The 15,498-nt window shown below is 46.9% G+C and overlaps 1 protein-coding gene across 4 annotated transcripts in view; it reads right to left on the bottom strand.

Moving 5' to 3' along the window:
- The window catches only part of DDC (dopa decarboxylase), a 100,030-nt gene that overhangs the window by 35,545 nt on the left and 48,987 nt on the right, over nt 1–15,498 (bottom strand). For all 4 annotated transcript variants that reach the window (XM_006073507.3, XM_044946400.1, XM_006073508.3 and 1 more), the window contains 3 exons: nt 14,991–15,057; nt 7,891–7,985; nt 2,781–2,848 (listed from right to left, as the gene is read on the bottom strand). In XM_006073507.3, coding sequence (XP_006073569.1) covers nt 2,781–2,848; nt 7,891–7,985; nt 14,991–15,057 — 230 coding nt within the window. The remainder of the gene's footprint in view (nt 1–2,780; nt 2,849–7,890; nt 7,986–14,990; nt 15,058–15,498) is intronic.

Below are 15,498 nucleotides of genomic sequence, written 5' to 3'. Positions count from 1 at the left end.
GAGGCAAGACTACACAATGGAGAAAAGACAATCTCTTTAACAAGCGGTGCTGGGAAAACTGGTCAACCAAGTGTAAAAGAATGAAACTTTGTAACACCATACACAACTTCTAACACCATACACAAAAATAAACTCAAAATGGATTAAAGATCTAAACGTAAGACCAGAAACTATAAAACTCCTAGAGGAAAACATAGGCAAAACACTCTCTGACATAAATCACAGCAGGATCCTCTATGACCCACCTCCCAGAATATGGAAATAAAAGCAAAAATAAACAAATGAGACCTAATTAAACTTAAAAGCTTTTGCACAACAAGGAAACTATAATCAAGGTAAAAAGACAGCCTTTAGAATGGGAGAAAATAATAGCAAACGAAAGAACTGACAAAGAATTAATCTCAAAAATATACAGGCAGCTCCTGCAGCTCAATCCCAGAAAAATAAATGACCCAATCAAAAAATGGGCCAAACAGCTGAACAGACATTTCTCCAAAGAAGACATACAGATGGCTAACAAACACATGAAAAGATATTCAACATCACTCATTATCAGAGAAATGCAAATCAAAACCACAGTGAGGTACCATCTCATGCCAGTCAGGATGGCTGCTATCCAAAAGTCTACAAGCAATAAATGCTGGAGAGGGTGTGAAGAAAAGGAAACCCTCTTACACTGTTAGTGGGAATGCAAACTAGTACAGCCACTGTAGAGAACAGAGTGGAGATTCCTTAAAAAACTGGAAATAGAACTGCCTTATGACCCAGCAATCCCACTGCTGGGCATACACACCGATGAAACCAGAATTGAAAGAGACACGTGTACCCCCAATGTTCATTGCAGCACTGTTTACAATAGCTAGGACATGGAAGCCACCTAGATGCCTATCGGCATATGAATGGATAAGAAAGCTGTGGTACATATACACATGGAATATTACTCAGCTATTAAAAAGAATGCATTTGCATCAGTTCTAATGAGGTGGATGAAACTGGAGCCTATTTTACAGAGTGAAGTAAGTCAGAAAGAAAAACACCAATACAATATATTAATGTATATATAAGGAATTTAGAAAGATGATAACGATGACCCTATATGTGAGACAGCAAAAAAGACAGAGATGTAAAGAACAGACTTTTGGACTCTGTGGGAGAAGGCAAGGGTGGGATGATTTGAGAGAATAGCATTGAAACTTGTATATTACCAAATATGAAATAGATCACCAGTCCAGATTCGATGCATAAGACAGGGTGCTCAGGGCCGGGGCACTGGGATGATCTTGAGGGATGGGATGCAGAGGGAGGTGGGAGGAGGTTCAGGATGGGGAACATATGTACACCCATGGCTGATTCATGTCAACGTATGGCAAAACACTACAATACTGTAAAGTAATTAGCCTCCAATTAAAAAAATAATTACTTAAAAAAAATACTGGAGTTGGTAGCAACTCCAGGGGATTTTCCTGATTCAGGGATGGAACCCAGGTCTGCTGCATTTCAGGCAGATTCTTTACTGTCTGAGCCACCAGGGAAGGCCTTGGACAGTGTCTGCACCTGATCAAATACCCCAGCAGAAAAGAATTCCATCTCAACCCAATTTAAAATTAGAGCAAAGGGAGTTTTGACACACTATACAAACTCTCCTCAAAGTGTTCTCCTTTAGGTAAAATAGGCAAACACAACAACAAGAATACTAACATTCATAAAAGCTGTAACTTTTCTAAGTTCTTATTCGCATTTCTGACAAACTTTCACCCAAATACAAATGGGTTTTTAAATCATGTATCAGAGTTTGGGGCTAAGACTGACCAAAAAGGACCTAAAACAGTGGTAAAGAACTTGCCTGCCAATGCAGGAGACGCAGGTTCAATTCCCAGACTGGGAAGATCCTGTGGAGAAGGAAAAGGCAAAGCACTCCAATATTCTTGCCTTAGAAAACCCATGAACAGAGGAGCCTGGTGGGCTACAGTCCATGGGCTCGCAAACGGTTAGACATGATTTAGTGACTAAACAACAACAACAAAGCACTGAGTGCAGCTTATCATTAGATAGATAAGTTAAGGTGAACTTGGAGAACTGACTGCAGTTGCTTTCTCAGCTTTTTAAGGCGGAACTCCATTCCCTTAATTATGCAATAAACAATTTTGCACAAAATTCATGCGAAACTCCTAGATCTAAGGATCCATTGACCAACTTCTTACTCTAATAAACTAAGAAGCAACATTTTCTAGTGATCCCATTCTACTCTGGTCTTCATTATTTCTTTAAACATCATCAGTGCAGTGAAACATCATCCCCTTTAATTTCTGAATTCTTTTTTCTTGCTCTAAATACAACCAATGTGCTGATGGTATGGCTATTAAGCATTTCCAGGGAACTTCTTAGAAAACAGAATTACTTTTCTTTTTGCTTAGCAAATGCTTTTAAGCATTTAGACTTAGATTTATTAAACATTTAAGAATAAAAACATAGAAGCAAGTGAATTACAAATATGTACTAAGGTTAATTTGTATTGTTTCTTTGTTGTTGTTAATACTAGGTAAATTAGATCAGATATTTTCTCTGTTAAACTTCTCTTGTGCCAATATGTTCTAGATGACAGCATACGACAGGGTAAGATTTAGTAAGAACTCTACCCATTGTGCAGAAATGCAGGCAGGTAGTGTTTTTTGTGTTTCCCCAGCAATGTCACTTTACCTGCCAGGTTTCTTTCATATAAACTTGTCTAAGAAGCAGGGTAGTTGCAGGGTAATTGACATCTAGTGAACAGGGAAACTTACCACATGGCAGAGCAGTCAAAATTCACCAAGAGCCATTTGTGGGGATTAAAGTTAAATGAATCTGCAAACTGCCAAGGAATAAGAACAACAAAAAGAAAATACTTCAATTATTAATGCTTAGCTAAAAACAAGACCTCATGCATAGTAATTAACAGTTTGTATTCTCAAATAAAAATTGTCTGATCAGTCAGACAGAATGGGAATCAGGTGAAACTGGGGGGTCTGGGGCTCATGGGCACTTGGGCAGCTATCCCAAGCTACCTGAGCCTCATTTCATCCATTTCAAATCCTATCTCATGAAACATGAAGCTAATATATCTGATTCTGGGCTGAGGTACAAAGGGAGGAAAAGAGCTTTGGAGCCAGAGAATCTGGGTTGGCATCTGGGCACAACTGCTTCTCTGTGTGCCTGTATGGGAGTCCTGCTTTGTAGAAAGGTCATGAGATAACAGCCGTGAACACCTCAGCATGGGTCCTAAGGGTGATGCAGAAACAGTCTGGTGCAAACCCTGTAACTGCTCTGTGGTTATAGGGCCATACAGATTGGGGAGCCATGTGATGGAAAAGTGGCTGTGATCTTGAGCAGCTCTGGTTACGTCCAGAGAACTGGTGAGAGCAGTCATTGGGCGGGGCTTATAAAATGACATCCCAGGCGGCCCTAAACCAGGCTCTGCTCATAGAGGGCAAGGGGAGGGACTTGCTGAGCTGGTATGGCTGTGCCTTGGGCACCCTGCAGGGCATACCCACAGAACCAGAGCTAGACTGTGGTCCACCGGGCATAAAAGGTACCAGGTTGTAAGCTGGAAAAAAAGCACAAGCTAAAAGCTGAGAGTTATGCTTTATTTGACAGACTTTCCCAGGACTCCAAGCCCAGAAGACCGCATCTCAGGTCACTCTGAGGGACGGCCCTGAAGAGGGAAGGCGGAGGCCAAGCTATATAGGGGTTTTTGCAACAAAGATCAGGTAGTTGGAACATCAAAACATTACTGTCAATTAAAGGAAACCAAGGGCTTCCCTGGTGGTTCAGTGGTAAAGAATCTGCCTGTAATGCAGGAGATGCAGGGGACAAGGGTTTGATCCCTGGGTCAGGAAGGTCCCCTGGAGGAGGGCATGGCAGCCCACTCCGGTATTCTTGCCTGGAGAATCCCATGGACAGAGGAGCCCGGCAGGCTACAGTCTATAGGGTCGCAAAGAGTCAGACACGACTGACGTGACTTATCACACAGGCCAAGGAAACCAAATATGTCAGGTTAAGGAACTTAGAGCTTTTCTTTGTGTCGGAAGATGCATGAGTCTGGGCTCAATGAAATCATTACCTTGATGGGCATGTCAGCTACCTGGGGCCAGTGTGCTGGGCATTCCTATCCTGAGTCCCCACAAGGCTCACTTTCGGGGGCGGCTGTGAGGTGATGTCTGGATGGCTGCAACACCCTTTATTTACTGATGTGGCAGCAACATTTTTCTACGGGAATTTATGTGAGGGATTGGAATTAGATAATATCTAAGGCCTTCCTAAAAATATATGCAAAAATAAATGTGTTAATCCTAATTTGGTGTGGGGCTATCACATTTGGATCAAGGGATGCATTTCAAAGACCTTGGATAATACAAAACATGCAGAATTTCAAAGCATATGAAAGGTCATGGGACATTTCTATCATCCATGACGATGCCTACCCCCAAGAAGCAACACAAACACACTCTATAGTTCAGTGGGCTCTCCTGCTTTGACACTGGTGAATCCCAATTCATTTTTGAGGAAAGTCATAGTTCTACTTTTCCACATAAAATGAGATGTTATTCATATTTTATGCTGTGTACTTTCAATTTTGCATAGTCCGAAGTCACATAAAATTTATTCACACTTCAAACTACTAGACTATTTGACAATCGGAATTTTAATTCACAGGTGCTATGGCAGAAAATTGGACTGATTCAGCTTAGAAAATACTTTATGCATGTTTCCCAAACTTTATGAACTAGCAAAGTTCTCAGAGTATACGTACCATGATCAAGAATAGGAAATGAAAATATCGTAACTAATATACAGCAATCAGGATCAGCCCATTTTTCATTGAATTGACTTCCCTGGTGGCTCAGACGGTAAAGCATCTTCTACAATGTGGGAGACCCGGGTTCGAGCCCTGGGTTGGGAAGATCCCCTGGAGAAGGAAATGGCAATCCCCTCCAGTACTATTGCCTGGAAAATCCCATGGACAGAGGAGCCTGGTAGGCTACAGTCTATGGGGTCGCAAAGAGTCGGACATGACTGAGAGACTTCAATTTTCACTTTACCAATATGGATGTAATAGAGCAACAACTGTTCTTGTTTTTCTAAATATTTTCTTCGTTCCAAAGACACCACATTCATTATACTCAAAACAGTGAGAGGATCTCTGGACACCAGTGGTAACAACTGCCAACAACTGGCTCTAGGGTCACTCGTCAAGTTCAAGAGTCAACCTATTTTCAAGTAGGACAAATAAGAGATTTCAACCAGCAAGACTGACTAGGGCAGTCTGTGTTTTCACTGACTTGTCAGAGCACGTGCCCCTGGCTTGTCCTCTGGCTGAGTGACAGGACCTGACTCCACCTGAGGCCATGTGCCTGTATCTGTAATTGAAGCAGAAGATGACAGTGGCCATGCCGAGACCCCAGTTGGGAGGAATCTCCTAGGGGGAAGCTTCAAAGTCTCCCCGAGGCTTTGGGACACCTCTCCTCCATCCTGACGAGGGAGGAGCAGGAGGGGCCAGGAGGGGCCAGGAGGGGCCGGAGGGCAGACACTGGAGCTCCTGATGGCCACCTCACCCCTCCACCCACTCTAGGGGCGCAGATTCACTTCCCTCCAGGTTCCAATAAAAAGCAAAGTTGAGAAAGAGGCAGGAAATGACAAGGAGTTTCATTTGTTGATAATGAGAAACAAAAGGTGAAAGAAGGGCTTTGTTTGCTAGGAATTTCATTAGTTTCCTCCTGGGGGCTGATCTCTTTAAACCTCTCGGTCTTTCATTACCCGCAGGGATGTTTCTTCCTGCTGATGGAGAGGAAGGTGCTTATCAGCAGGGCTGGGCCGGGTAGACAGGATATTACAGTCCCTTATCTGCCAGATGAGCAGCCAGCCCTCCCAGCCCAGCAACCACAGGAGGTTGGATGGCGTTACTCATTGTTGGGTATGAAACCCTATCTGATACTGATAGGAACTCACTGCAGAGAGGTGCCGCCCCACCTCTGCGGTGGTCTGACAATTAGACACCACCTCATGAAAGTGAAACTTTGAGTTGTTGGTTCATAAGGAAGAGAAGAGTGTAGTGGGAACAGATCATGAAATTCTACACTAGACACTCAGAAAAGACCAGGCCTTGGGAGGGCACATACATCCTGATGGATGCTTTGCCCCTGGTCTCTTGAGGTCCCAGGGGAGGGAGACATTGCCAGTGATACGTATCATCACACATAGGACCACAACAAAATGCATTTACATGGTGGAGAGATTTCTTCTTCATTTCCCAGCACCAAACACCCACCTAACTATCAGCCATGAATTACAGGAGTCAGTGTGAGCACCCTGTTACCAGAACTTCTCATGTACTTTCACCCCTTCCCAAGATTTCCAGAGGCCTCCATGTACCCTCGAGGATTGATCTAAGCCCTTGCACACATTCAGAGATCAATAAGTAATTACTGAATGAATGAGTGAATGAATGGATGGATGTGATGGAGGCATAAACCAGAATGCATTTTCATTCATTAGTGACAAAAGGCTTACTCATTTCAAAGATAAGAATTTTGTATTATATACCACTGATACCTACTTTTCTAGTATTATGGCGTTATGAGAATTCAAATCAGTCATTAGAAAATTGATTGGCAGAAGACAACAGATCAGAGAGAAGCTTGGAGGGACAGTCTCTCCAGGCTGTAGTGAGAAATGAGAATAACATGTACTGTGTGCACAGCTTGCTGTGTGTGGGTGCTGCTTCTCAGCCCTTTAAATATGATTAACGCTTCTGATTTTTATAATAACCCCTCAAAGGAGGCTTGATTATGAAATCCATTTTGTGAGGTATGGAGAGGTTACTAGCCTGCCCAAGGGGACAAGGCTGGTCTTGGCACAAAGCCAGGATGCAAATCCCAAGACAACACCCTTGATTCCTGCACCGCATGAGGCCATGGTCTCAAGAAACCCCTGTCTCTGAGCATGATATCATTACTGACAAAGCCTGCTGCTCTGGGCCCTTTGCTGCATGTGCATCTGAGTCCCTGGCAAGAAGGAACCTCCTGCCCTGTGAGCTGCTGACAGTGAAAACCTGCTTCAGTCTGGAACAATTTATTAGGATCTGTCCCTAAGATCATCTCTGTGCGTTAAGTCTGCACCCTGGAGAAGCAGACCATTGGTCAACCATTTTGATTGCTGTTTCTCAAAAGGATCAGATGTTTTAGGAGGCATTTCAGGCCATATATACCAAATTCTGAGCATGCACGGGACATTTAAATGCATTGATGGCTGCTCGTTCCATCTCTATGAACATGAACATCATGCTCAGTTGCATGATCAGAACACGACTGTGACATTGACTTAGACTGAATAGAATGGTGGGCTGGTGTTTAAAAACCACCCATTGATCTGAAATGCATTAAGATTTTATTTTCTTCCTAAATATTTCCCCGTCATCTTATGAACTAAAAATCTATCCTATCATGACAGCTGTGCCCAGGATCTGCAGACGAGAAACAGTATAAACATCAGGTGTGTCTTCTTTGAGAAGACAGGTTTTGGAACCAGGAAGGTTCTCACCCCCTGTCACAGGGAGGTGTAACTTCTAATCATCACAGAAATGGGTATGGAAATGACTTGCTGAAATGAACCACAATAGCGAAAAATAAAAGTATCACATTCTTATAAAGACAAATCACTGATCACAGTATATATACCTTTTAAAAATGGTGTTGTTGATTTCCTGCCCATTGAGCTCGTCGCAGAACACTGAGTATGTATAACTGATTCACTTTGCTATACAGCAGAAACTAACACAACAGTATAAAGCAACTACCCTCAAATAAAAATTTTAATAAGTAAATAAATAAAAGTGATCTTGTTAAAGAGCACACTCACCTCCACGCCATTCAGAAGATGCCGGAACTCAGGGCAGATGAAGGCGCTGCCCGCGTAGGCGGCATCCACGTGCAGCCACAAGCCCTCCTCGTGACCTGAAGCCCAGAAATGACCTGTGAGTTCTTGGAGGGATGTCCCCGTGCCAGAGTCAAGTACCTGTCCCATCCTGGCACCTTTTGAACATCGTCTGTCAAAAGCGTTTGTCAGTCTGATGTCTGCATCCCTGACAGGCGGTGATGCTGAGGCAGCACCCCTTCAATGTTGCTGGCCTGACAGTGCCAGGCACGGGGACCAGTAAGCAGCACGTGCATGGAGGCAAGGGGAGCACCTGGACTTTCGGAGTTGACCCTCAGGCCCAGCAGAGCTCCATGAGACCAGCATACCCCACTCGCATCCCGCTGTCCACATCCACTCCAGATATACACTCTGCTCTGCTCTCCCTGCCTCACTCACTGTGAACTTTCTTTCCAATTCACTGGGCTCTGAAGCCCTTCCCACAAGCATCTCTTGAGGTTGGGACCACCCATAGTCCCCACTGGTCTCTCTACCCCGCTCCATCTCCACAGGAAGTTCAGGCACCTATTTTATGCTTCCTGAATCTTCTCAGCTCCTTTCATGGGTGTGAATTTTGTGTTCCAGCCATGCTAGAAGGGCCTCACAGTACAGGAACCTTCTAGCATTGAGCTGGGAGAGAGTCCTGTCTGAACGTGCTCCTCAATTCACGTGCATCTGGGTTCAAATCCCTCCCCCAGGTACCCAGCTGCCATGTGGCCTTCCTGCCATGCTGCACGCTTGCTCTGCTCTCAGCAAATGGAGATAAAGCAGCACTCAGACCCTTAGGGATAAACCAGATGACACCCATACTGTACCCATCACGACACTAGGGCAGACTCAGTGAGGAACGAGATGATCACTGTGACTATCCCCAGCCTCAGCACTGGGTGCTTCCCATGGCTGTGAAATACGCAAGCAGGAGAGCTGGTGGGTCTAGATCAAGGGGTGGGCTCCTTCCTTTATGGGGGCAGATGCTGCCTCAGGAGACCTGGATCAGGGCACCCTTGCAGGGGCCGGTCAGGACCTGCCAATGCATCTGTGCAGGTGAATAGATTCACAGTTCACTTTTGCCTGCATGATGCTGGTTCATCACACACAATGCTATGAGGAGTGAGGAGCAGTTCTGAATTCTGCTGATAAAAGATGGAAGAGACATTTCAAAGCCGTGATTCAGTTTGAACTTCAGGATAGAAGGAACAAAAGCCCTCAAAATCCAACGAATGTTGGATTAAGGTCAAATGTGTCCTGGGACAATGATAATTAACACAGAGGGTCACAGTGGGTGAGGCCTAAAGTGCCTGCCCCCAGGTGCCCTCAGAGCCCCCACAGATGTGGCTGTGCCAGAAAGGGCACGAAGCCTTAGGAGAAATGGGATCAGGAAAGGACGCAATGGCCAATACCGCTGCAGCAATGCTGTCCTCTGTCGCTGCTATAGCTCAGCTCTGCTGAGGGAGGGAGGAGCTTCAGACACGCGTACAGGACGGACACAACCTCTCAGGGTGAGTTTGGGTTCTCCGTGGGGCCGCAGAGGCTGCTGTCAGAGAACTGCATTTTCTGCTAGAGGCACTTGGGTAGAGTCTGACAGATGCCAGGGTCTGTGCCCAGCTCAGGCAGACAAGGCAGGAAGGAATACAGCCATGAGGGCAGAAGGAGGGCGATGGAGTTCTGGGGACCCCTCAGCCCTCACCCCGTGAGAAAGATGCTTGTCACACAGTAAAACCACAACCCCTTTCCTTAGCTGGGCCTCGCCTGGGAAGACGAGGAGAGGAGATCTGACCTCAGACCCCAAGGAGGGGGCTGGAATGATGCCAGCCCCCAAGGCTGTGTCACTGCAGAAGGTACAGGAGATCTCGGAGTGGGCAGTGAGTGGGGAAAGGCAGAGGGGCCTCGGGTGGGAAGGGGGTCCCCAGAAAGAAGGCTGCGGAGAGAACTAGCCTCACCCCAAGGAGCTCTGGCCTTTGCCCTTGGCTCTGGGGAGGGGAAGGCCGTGTCTGCTAGGACTCATCCCCCAGACACTGCAACAGCAGGGTTTACAATGGGGGCTTTGGGTCACTTCATATCAGTTTTGAGTCCTGGAGGACTGGGAACTGGAAGTATTCACTGGATCTCCCGGAGGGGCCAGGAAATGTAGGCAGCCTCCCGGCCAGCGTGTGACAGCCCAGGGGTATACCCTGACTGACACCACAGGCTGAGCGAGCATCCCTGGCACGGAGGGTCCCACCCTGTGCCTACTGTCCTGCTGTGGGACTGGAGGACCTCACAGGCGAGGATGACCAGAAGCCCCCAGGCTGGACCACGCCCCACTCTGCCCTGGGCACCTCCTCTCTGCTCCCAGGTGTGGAGTGTCAAATCCGCAAACCCGAGGGAGGTTTTTGGAAGCCCTGACCTGGGAACTGGTGTCAGGACCAAGGGCAGCTCTGGGGGACTGGCTTCCCCCCAACCGAGAACTTGGCCTAAAACTCCTGCAGACAAGTGAAAAATCATAAACGACAAGGGATTCTTGTGGCAACGGAACCACTCAGTACCTTGACTGTGGAGGCAGATACATAAACCTACACCAGTGATGATGAAATTGTCCCAGGCTTAATAAACACCCCCTACACACAAATGAGGACAAATGTAATTGGGGAAATCTGAATAAGATGACCTCCCAGATTGCACTGTCAATTTTCTGGTTGTGACATGTATTTCAGTTTTGCAAAATGTTACATCAGAACAAACTGGGAAAAGTACACAGAGGGTGCCTATTATTTCTGATAACTGCACATGGCTCTGTTGTTCATTTTCTAAGTCATGTCTGATTCTTTGTGACCCCATGGACTGCAGCACGCCAGGCTTCCCTGTCCGTCACCAACTCCTGGCGTTTGCTCAAACTCATGTCCATTGAGTTGGTGATGCCATCCAACCATCTCATCCTCTGTTGTCCCCTTCTCTCACCTTCAATCTTTCCCAGCATCATGGTCTTTTCCAATAAGTTGACTCTTTGCATCAGGTGGCCAAAGTATTGGAGCTTCAACTTCAGCAACAGTCCTTCCAATGAATATTCAGGATTGATTTCCTTTAGGATTGACTGGTTGGATCTCCTTGCAGTCCAAGGGACTCTCAAGAGTCTTCTCCAACACCACAGTTCAAAAGCATCAATTCTTCAGCACTCAGCCTTTTTTATGGTCCAGCTCTCACATCCATAGATGACTACTGGTAAAACCACAGCTTTGGCTAGATGGACCTTTGTTGGCAAAGTGATGTTGCTGCTTTTTAATATGTTTGTCTAGGTTTGTCATAGCTTTGCCTCCAAGGAGCAAGCATCTTTTAATTTCATGGTTGCAGTCACCATCTACAGTGATTCTGGAGCCCAAGAAAATAAAATCTGTCACTGTTCCCACTTTATCCCTTTCTATATTTGATGAAGTGATTGGACCAGATGCATGTGGCTGTATCATTATCTCAATAAATATTTCAATTGAAAAAGGAAAAGACTTAACATAAACTCCCGCAGAAGGAACTTCCAGATACCCTTGCTGAGTGGATTCCCCATGGGGTTCTCCTCGCTCCATGAGGAAAGGGAGAGCCAAGGGCCACATCCTGAGTCTCATATGTGATTATCCAACAGCACAACCTGCCTTCCAGCCTCTTCAAGTACTAAGGGTAAATGTAGGAGTCCGGGGTCCCGGAGACCTCATGGCTGGAACACAGGAGTTGCACGCCCCAGGACCAGGCCCACCCAGCACCCAGTGAGGCTGCCTGCACAGGGAGCTTTCTGCCCCACCCACAAGGGAGGAGGCAGCCTCTGTCCTCTTGAGCCCCCTCTGCCTGCATGTTTCCTTGCAAGGCTTCCATGGCCCCACAGACAGAAGCAGCAGACCTCTGGAACTGTCTGCTGCGTCCTCACCAGCCATTCCATCCTGCCTGCCCTGTATCCTGTCCCACACCCCCGGGACGTCCGCCTCAGCTTCCCACTTTCATATCTTTTGCCTGTCTGCCTTCAACTCTCTGCTTTCTGTTTCTTATCCTTTTCTCAATAAAATCTGCCAGGAATTTCCACTGATCACTCCAATGTGACCAACTGAAACAGTCTCACTGGCAAATTGTTTCAGAAGAAACTAAACAGAAAGTGTCTTTCCTGGGACTTCCCTAGTGATCCAGTGCCTAAGACTCTGCGCTCCCAATGCAGGGGACTATCCCTGGTCAGGGAACTAGATCCCACATGCTGTAAATAGAGTTCACACGGGACTTCCCTGACCATCCAGTGGTTAAGAATCCACCTGCCAATGCAGCGAACATGGGTTCAACCCCTGGTCCAGGAAGATCCCACACACTGTAGAACAAGTAAGCCTGTGGGTCACAGCTCCTGAGGCCCAAGGCCCCGAGAACCTGTGCTCTGCAACAAGAGAAGCCCCCACCAGGAGAAGCAGGTGCACAGCAATTGGAGAGTAGGTCCTGCCGGCAGCAACTGGAGAAAGTCCGTGCACAGCAGTGAAGAACCAGGGCAGCCATAGAGAAATAATCAATTTTAAAAAAGAGTCTGTATGCTGAAACCAAAGATCCCACATGCCTCAACAAGGACTGAAGATCCCATGTATATAACTAAGACTTGGAGCAGCCAAACACATACATAAATAATAAACATTGCTTTTCAAAAAGCCATCTTTCCTAAAGCAGTAGTTGGGAGAAGACCAGTTTCTGATGAGCCTCTTGGTCAAATACTGGCCAAGATAACTAATCTGAATTATTTTAATGGTTTTCTCTGATCGCACTATAGAACCAGGTTGACCTGGTCTTATCCAAAGTTGAAGAATGCTAAATATTTGGTGACAAGCAAGAAAATGATACTCACAGGAGGGCAAGCAGGTAAAAGGTGCTCATTCACTGTGAAGACACCACCCATGGTTCATAAGAGCCTTGCCAATAATAAATAGAATTGTCTAAATTGCCCTCGTGGATAAGCCTCGGCAGTGAGTGGAGGATAGTGGTGCTCATTGGATCCCTCAGCACCCCGGGAACAGCCTCTATGTTTGGCACCAAAAGCCCCTCAATGATCCAGCTCTTCCCACAGCCCCCAGCCACGGGAGCCATGGGAGCCCCAGGACAGGACAGCAGCCAGTGCTGAGGGGCAGGGTCCTGTGGGCTGTGCCCCGTGGGGCTCTCAGCCCTCTAATCTGATAGCCGTGGACTGCTGTCAGCTGGCCAGGGCCCGGATGTCCAGTTCCCAGCCTGACATCTGAATCCAGTGGCCCAGCACCTTGGCCCAGGATCAGGGTTTGCAGCATGTGAAGCTACGCCTATGGCCACAGCCAGCTTGTCCCTCCTCCCTGGCCTCAACCCCAGCCTTGCACCTCTGACTCCAGCCAGCGGGTAGGACAGCCATCTGCCGTGGTCACGGCTAGGGAGCTAGAGCCCATGGTCACAGGCCAGGAACGCCCGGGGCCACCTGGTGGGCCAGCCAACAGCCTCACATCTCCTGAATCCCAAGGGCTCCCCCCACCCTCCTGCCTCACGCCCTCTCTGTGTGTGAACTCAGTCATTCAGAATCCCATCAGTTCACAATGACAGGTTCTTCTGACTGCACTTTGCAGGTGGGGACAGAGCTCAGAACTGAAGCCACAAGGGCGGCTGGGCTGCAGCACAGCTGCTGTGACTGCGGCCGGCTCGACGCACGCCACCCAGCCATCATTCACGGTGGAGGGGAGATGGTCCATCCTGCATACCCTGAGTGTGGTCCACAGGTGGACCCAGGTGAGGAGAGCTGAGAAACCCCTGGAGTTCCACAAATGGGCAGTGAGCCAGGCCCAGCACCCAGCTGGATGCCTGGCACAAGCCACAGCGTGGCCAGGAAACATCTAGACCCTCCAGGGGGCTCCTGCTAGCTGCTTCCTCCCACCCTGGGCAGCGGCTCTGCCTGCAGCTAAGGAGCTGGTTCTCCTGCCCCGAGGACAGAGAGGATGCTCATAAGCCAGGCCTTTGCCTGAGGAGAGGCCTTCCACCAACAGAAAGCCCTGCTGTGTTCTGGGAGCCTCAGGTCCAAGCCACTTATTCCCAGCTGACCTTTGAATTCTCTGAATTCTAAGAAAACCTCAATGCTCCACTGAGGGAGGAGGGAAGTTAAGTGAACTGTTAGCCGCTCAGTTGCGTCCGATTCTTTGTGACCCCATGGACTATAGCCCGCCAGGCTTCTCTGTCCACAGGATTCTCCAGGCAAGAATACTCGAGTGGGTTGCCATGCCCTCCTCCAGGGAGGCTCCCAGTAAACACACAAAGCTCACTTTCTTCTTGCGAGGAATTTAGTTTGTTTGTTTGTTTTTTAATTGATTTGCTTAATTGCTTTATTTGCTCACCTATATTCAAGAATTCCAAGAAGGCAAAAAAAAAAAAGAAAAAGATGCTGGAAGACTTACTCCAAGGACAAGAAATTCTCTGGCCGTCCTACACACAACCCTCTGAGAATCTGCAAAGTTGGTTCTCTTCAATGGGACAACACAGGCTTCGCGATCTGATATCACTGTGGTATTTTACTTATTAGCACTGTGTTGGTACCGCTAAGGTTAACTGTTGTCCGGTTAGCCCAAATTCTGAGTTTTGGGAGTTCAAGCTTAAGATTGTGCCACTGTAAACATGAGAAGAGTTTGGCAGATTATTCCACAATAAGTTTCATGATGTTAATATTATAATATGGTGTATTACTATATAATTATATTACATTTATATAATATATTATCAGTCAGTCAGTTCAGTTGCTCAGTCATGTCCAACTCTCTGCAACTCCATCACCAACTCCCGGAACTTGCTCACTCATGTCCATCAAGTCGGTGATGCCATCCAACCATCTCATCCTCTGTCATCCCCTTCTCCTCCTGCCTTCAATCTTTCCCAGCATCAGGGTCTTTTCCAATGAGTCAGTTATATATTATTATAATATTATAATATATTATTATATAATGGTATAATATAATATTAAGCTAATATTATGAAGGAGAGCCCAAAGAGGCAGCTCACTAAAGTCTTTGGATATCAGGAAACTTTTTCCAAATAAAATTTAATCAGATACTTACAAATGGGCCCCACTTCTAAGAGGTTGTCAAAGGAGCAGCAGGCCGTGGTCCCCAGTGTAGCCACCACCTGGAGGGCAAGAAGCAAATGTCCTTTGCTCAGTCCTACATCACAGTCCCTGCTGTCACCTCCACACACACGGCCACACCCCCAGCCCCAGCCCTGGCAACCCACGAAGCTCTTGAGACCAGGGTCTGCATCTTATTTGTTCGTGTTGCTAGCAACTCACACTTTGCTGGCACAGATTGGGTGCTGAAACATTCACTGCATGCAAACACCCTCCAGATCAAAAAGCATCTGATGTTTTCAAAACCAAAGAGCCTAATTGATCTATGGTGGCGGGTGCTGTCTAAATAATGAAATTTCTCTTTCAATGTGACAAGACTGAAATTTCATTCAATCTGTGTAGCCTTTATGGAGCCTCCAGCAATTATCTGTGCCCTGAGAATAGAGATGGAAGGATCAGAAAAACAAAGCTAGTAAACTTGAGAACCGGGCTGGAGGCCTCCC

Source organism: Bubalus bubalis, chromosome 8 (assembly GCF_019923935.1).
Source record: "Bubalus bubalis isolate 160015118507 breed Murrah chromosome 8, NDDB_SH_1, whole genome shotgun sequence".
NCBI lineage: Eukaryota > Metazoa > Chordata > Mammalia > Artiodactyla > Bovidae > Bubalus > Bubalus bubalis.
The sequence above is the reverse complement of the archived record's forward strand: the minus strand, read 5'-3'. Positions and strand labels throughout refer to the sequence as shown.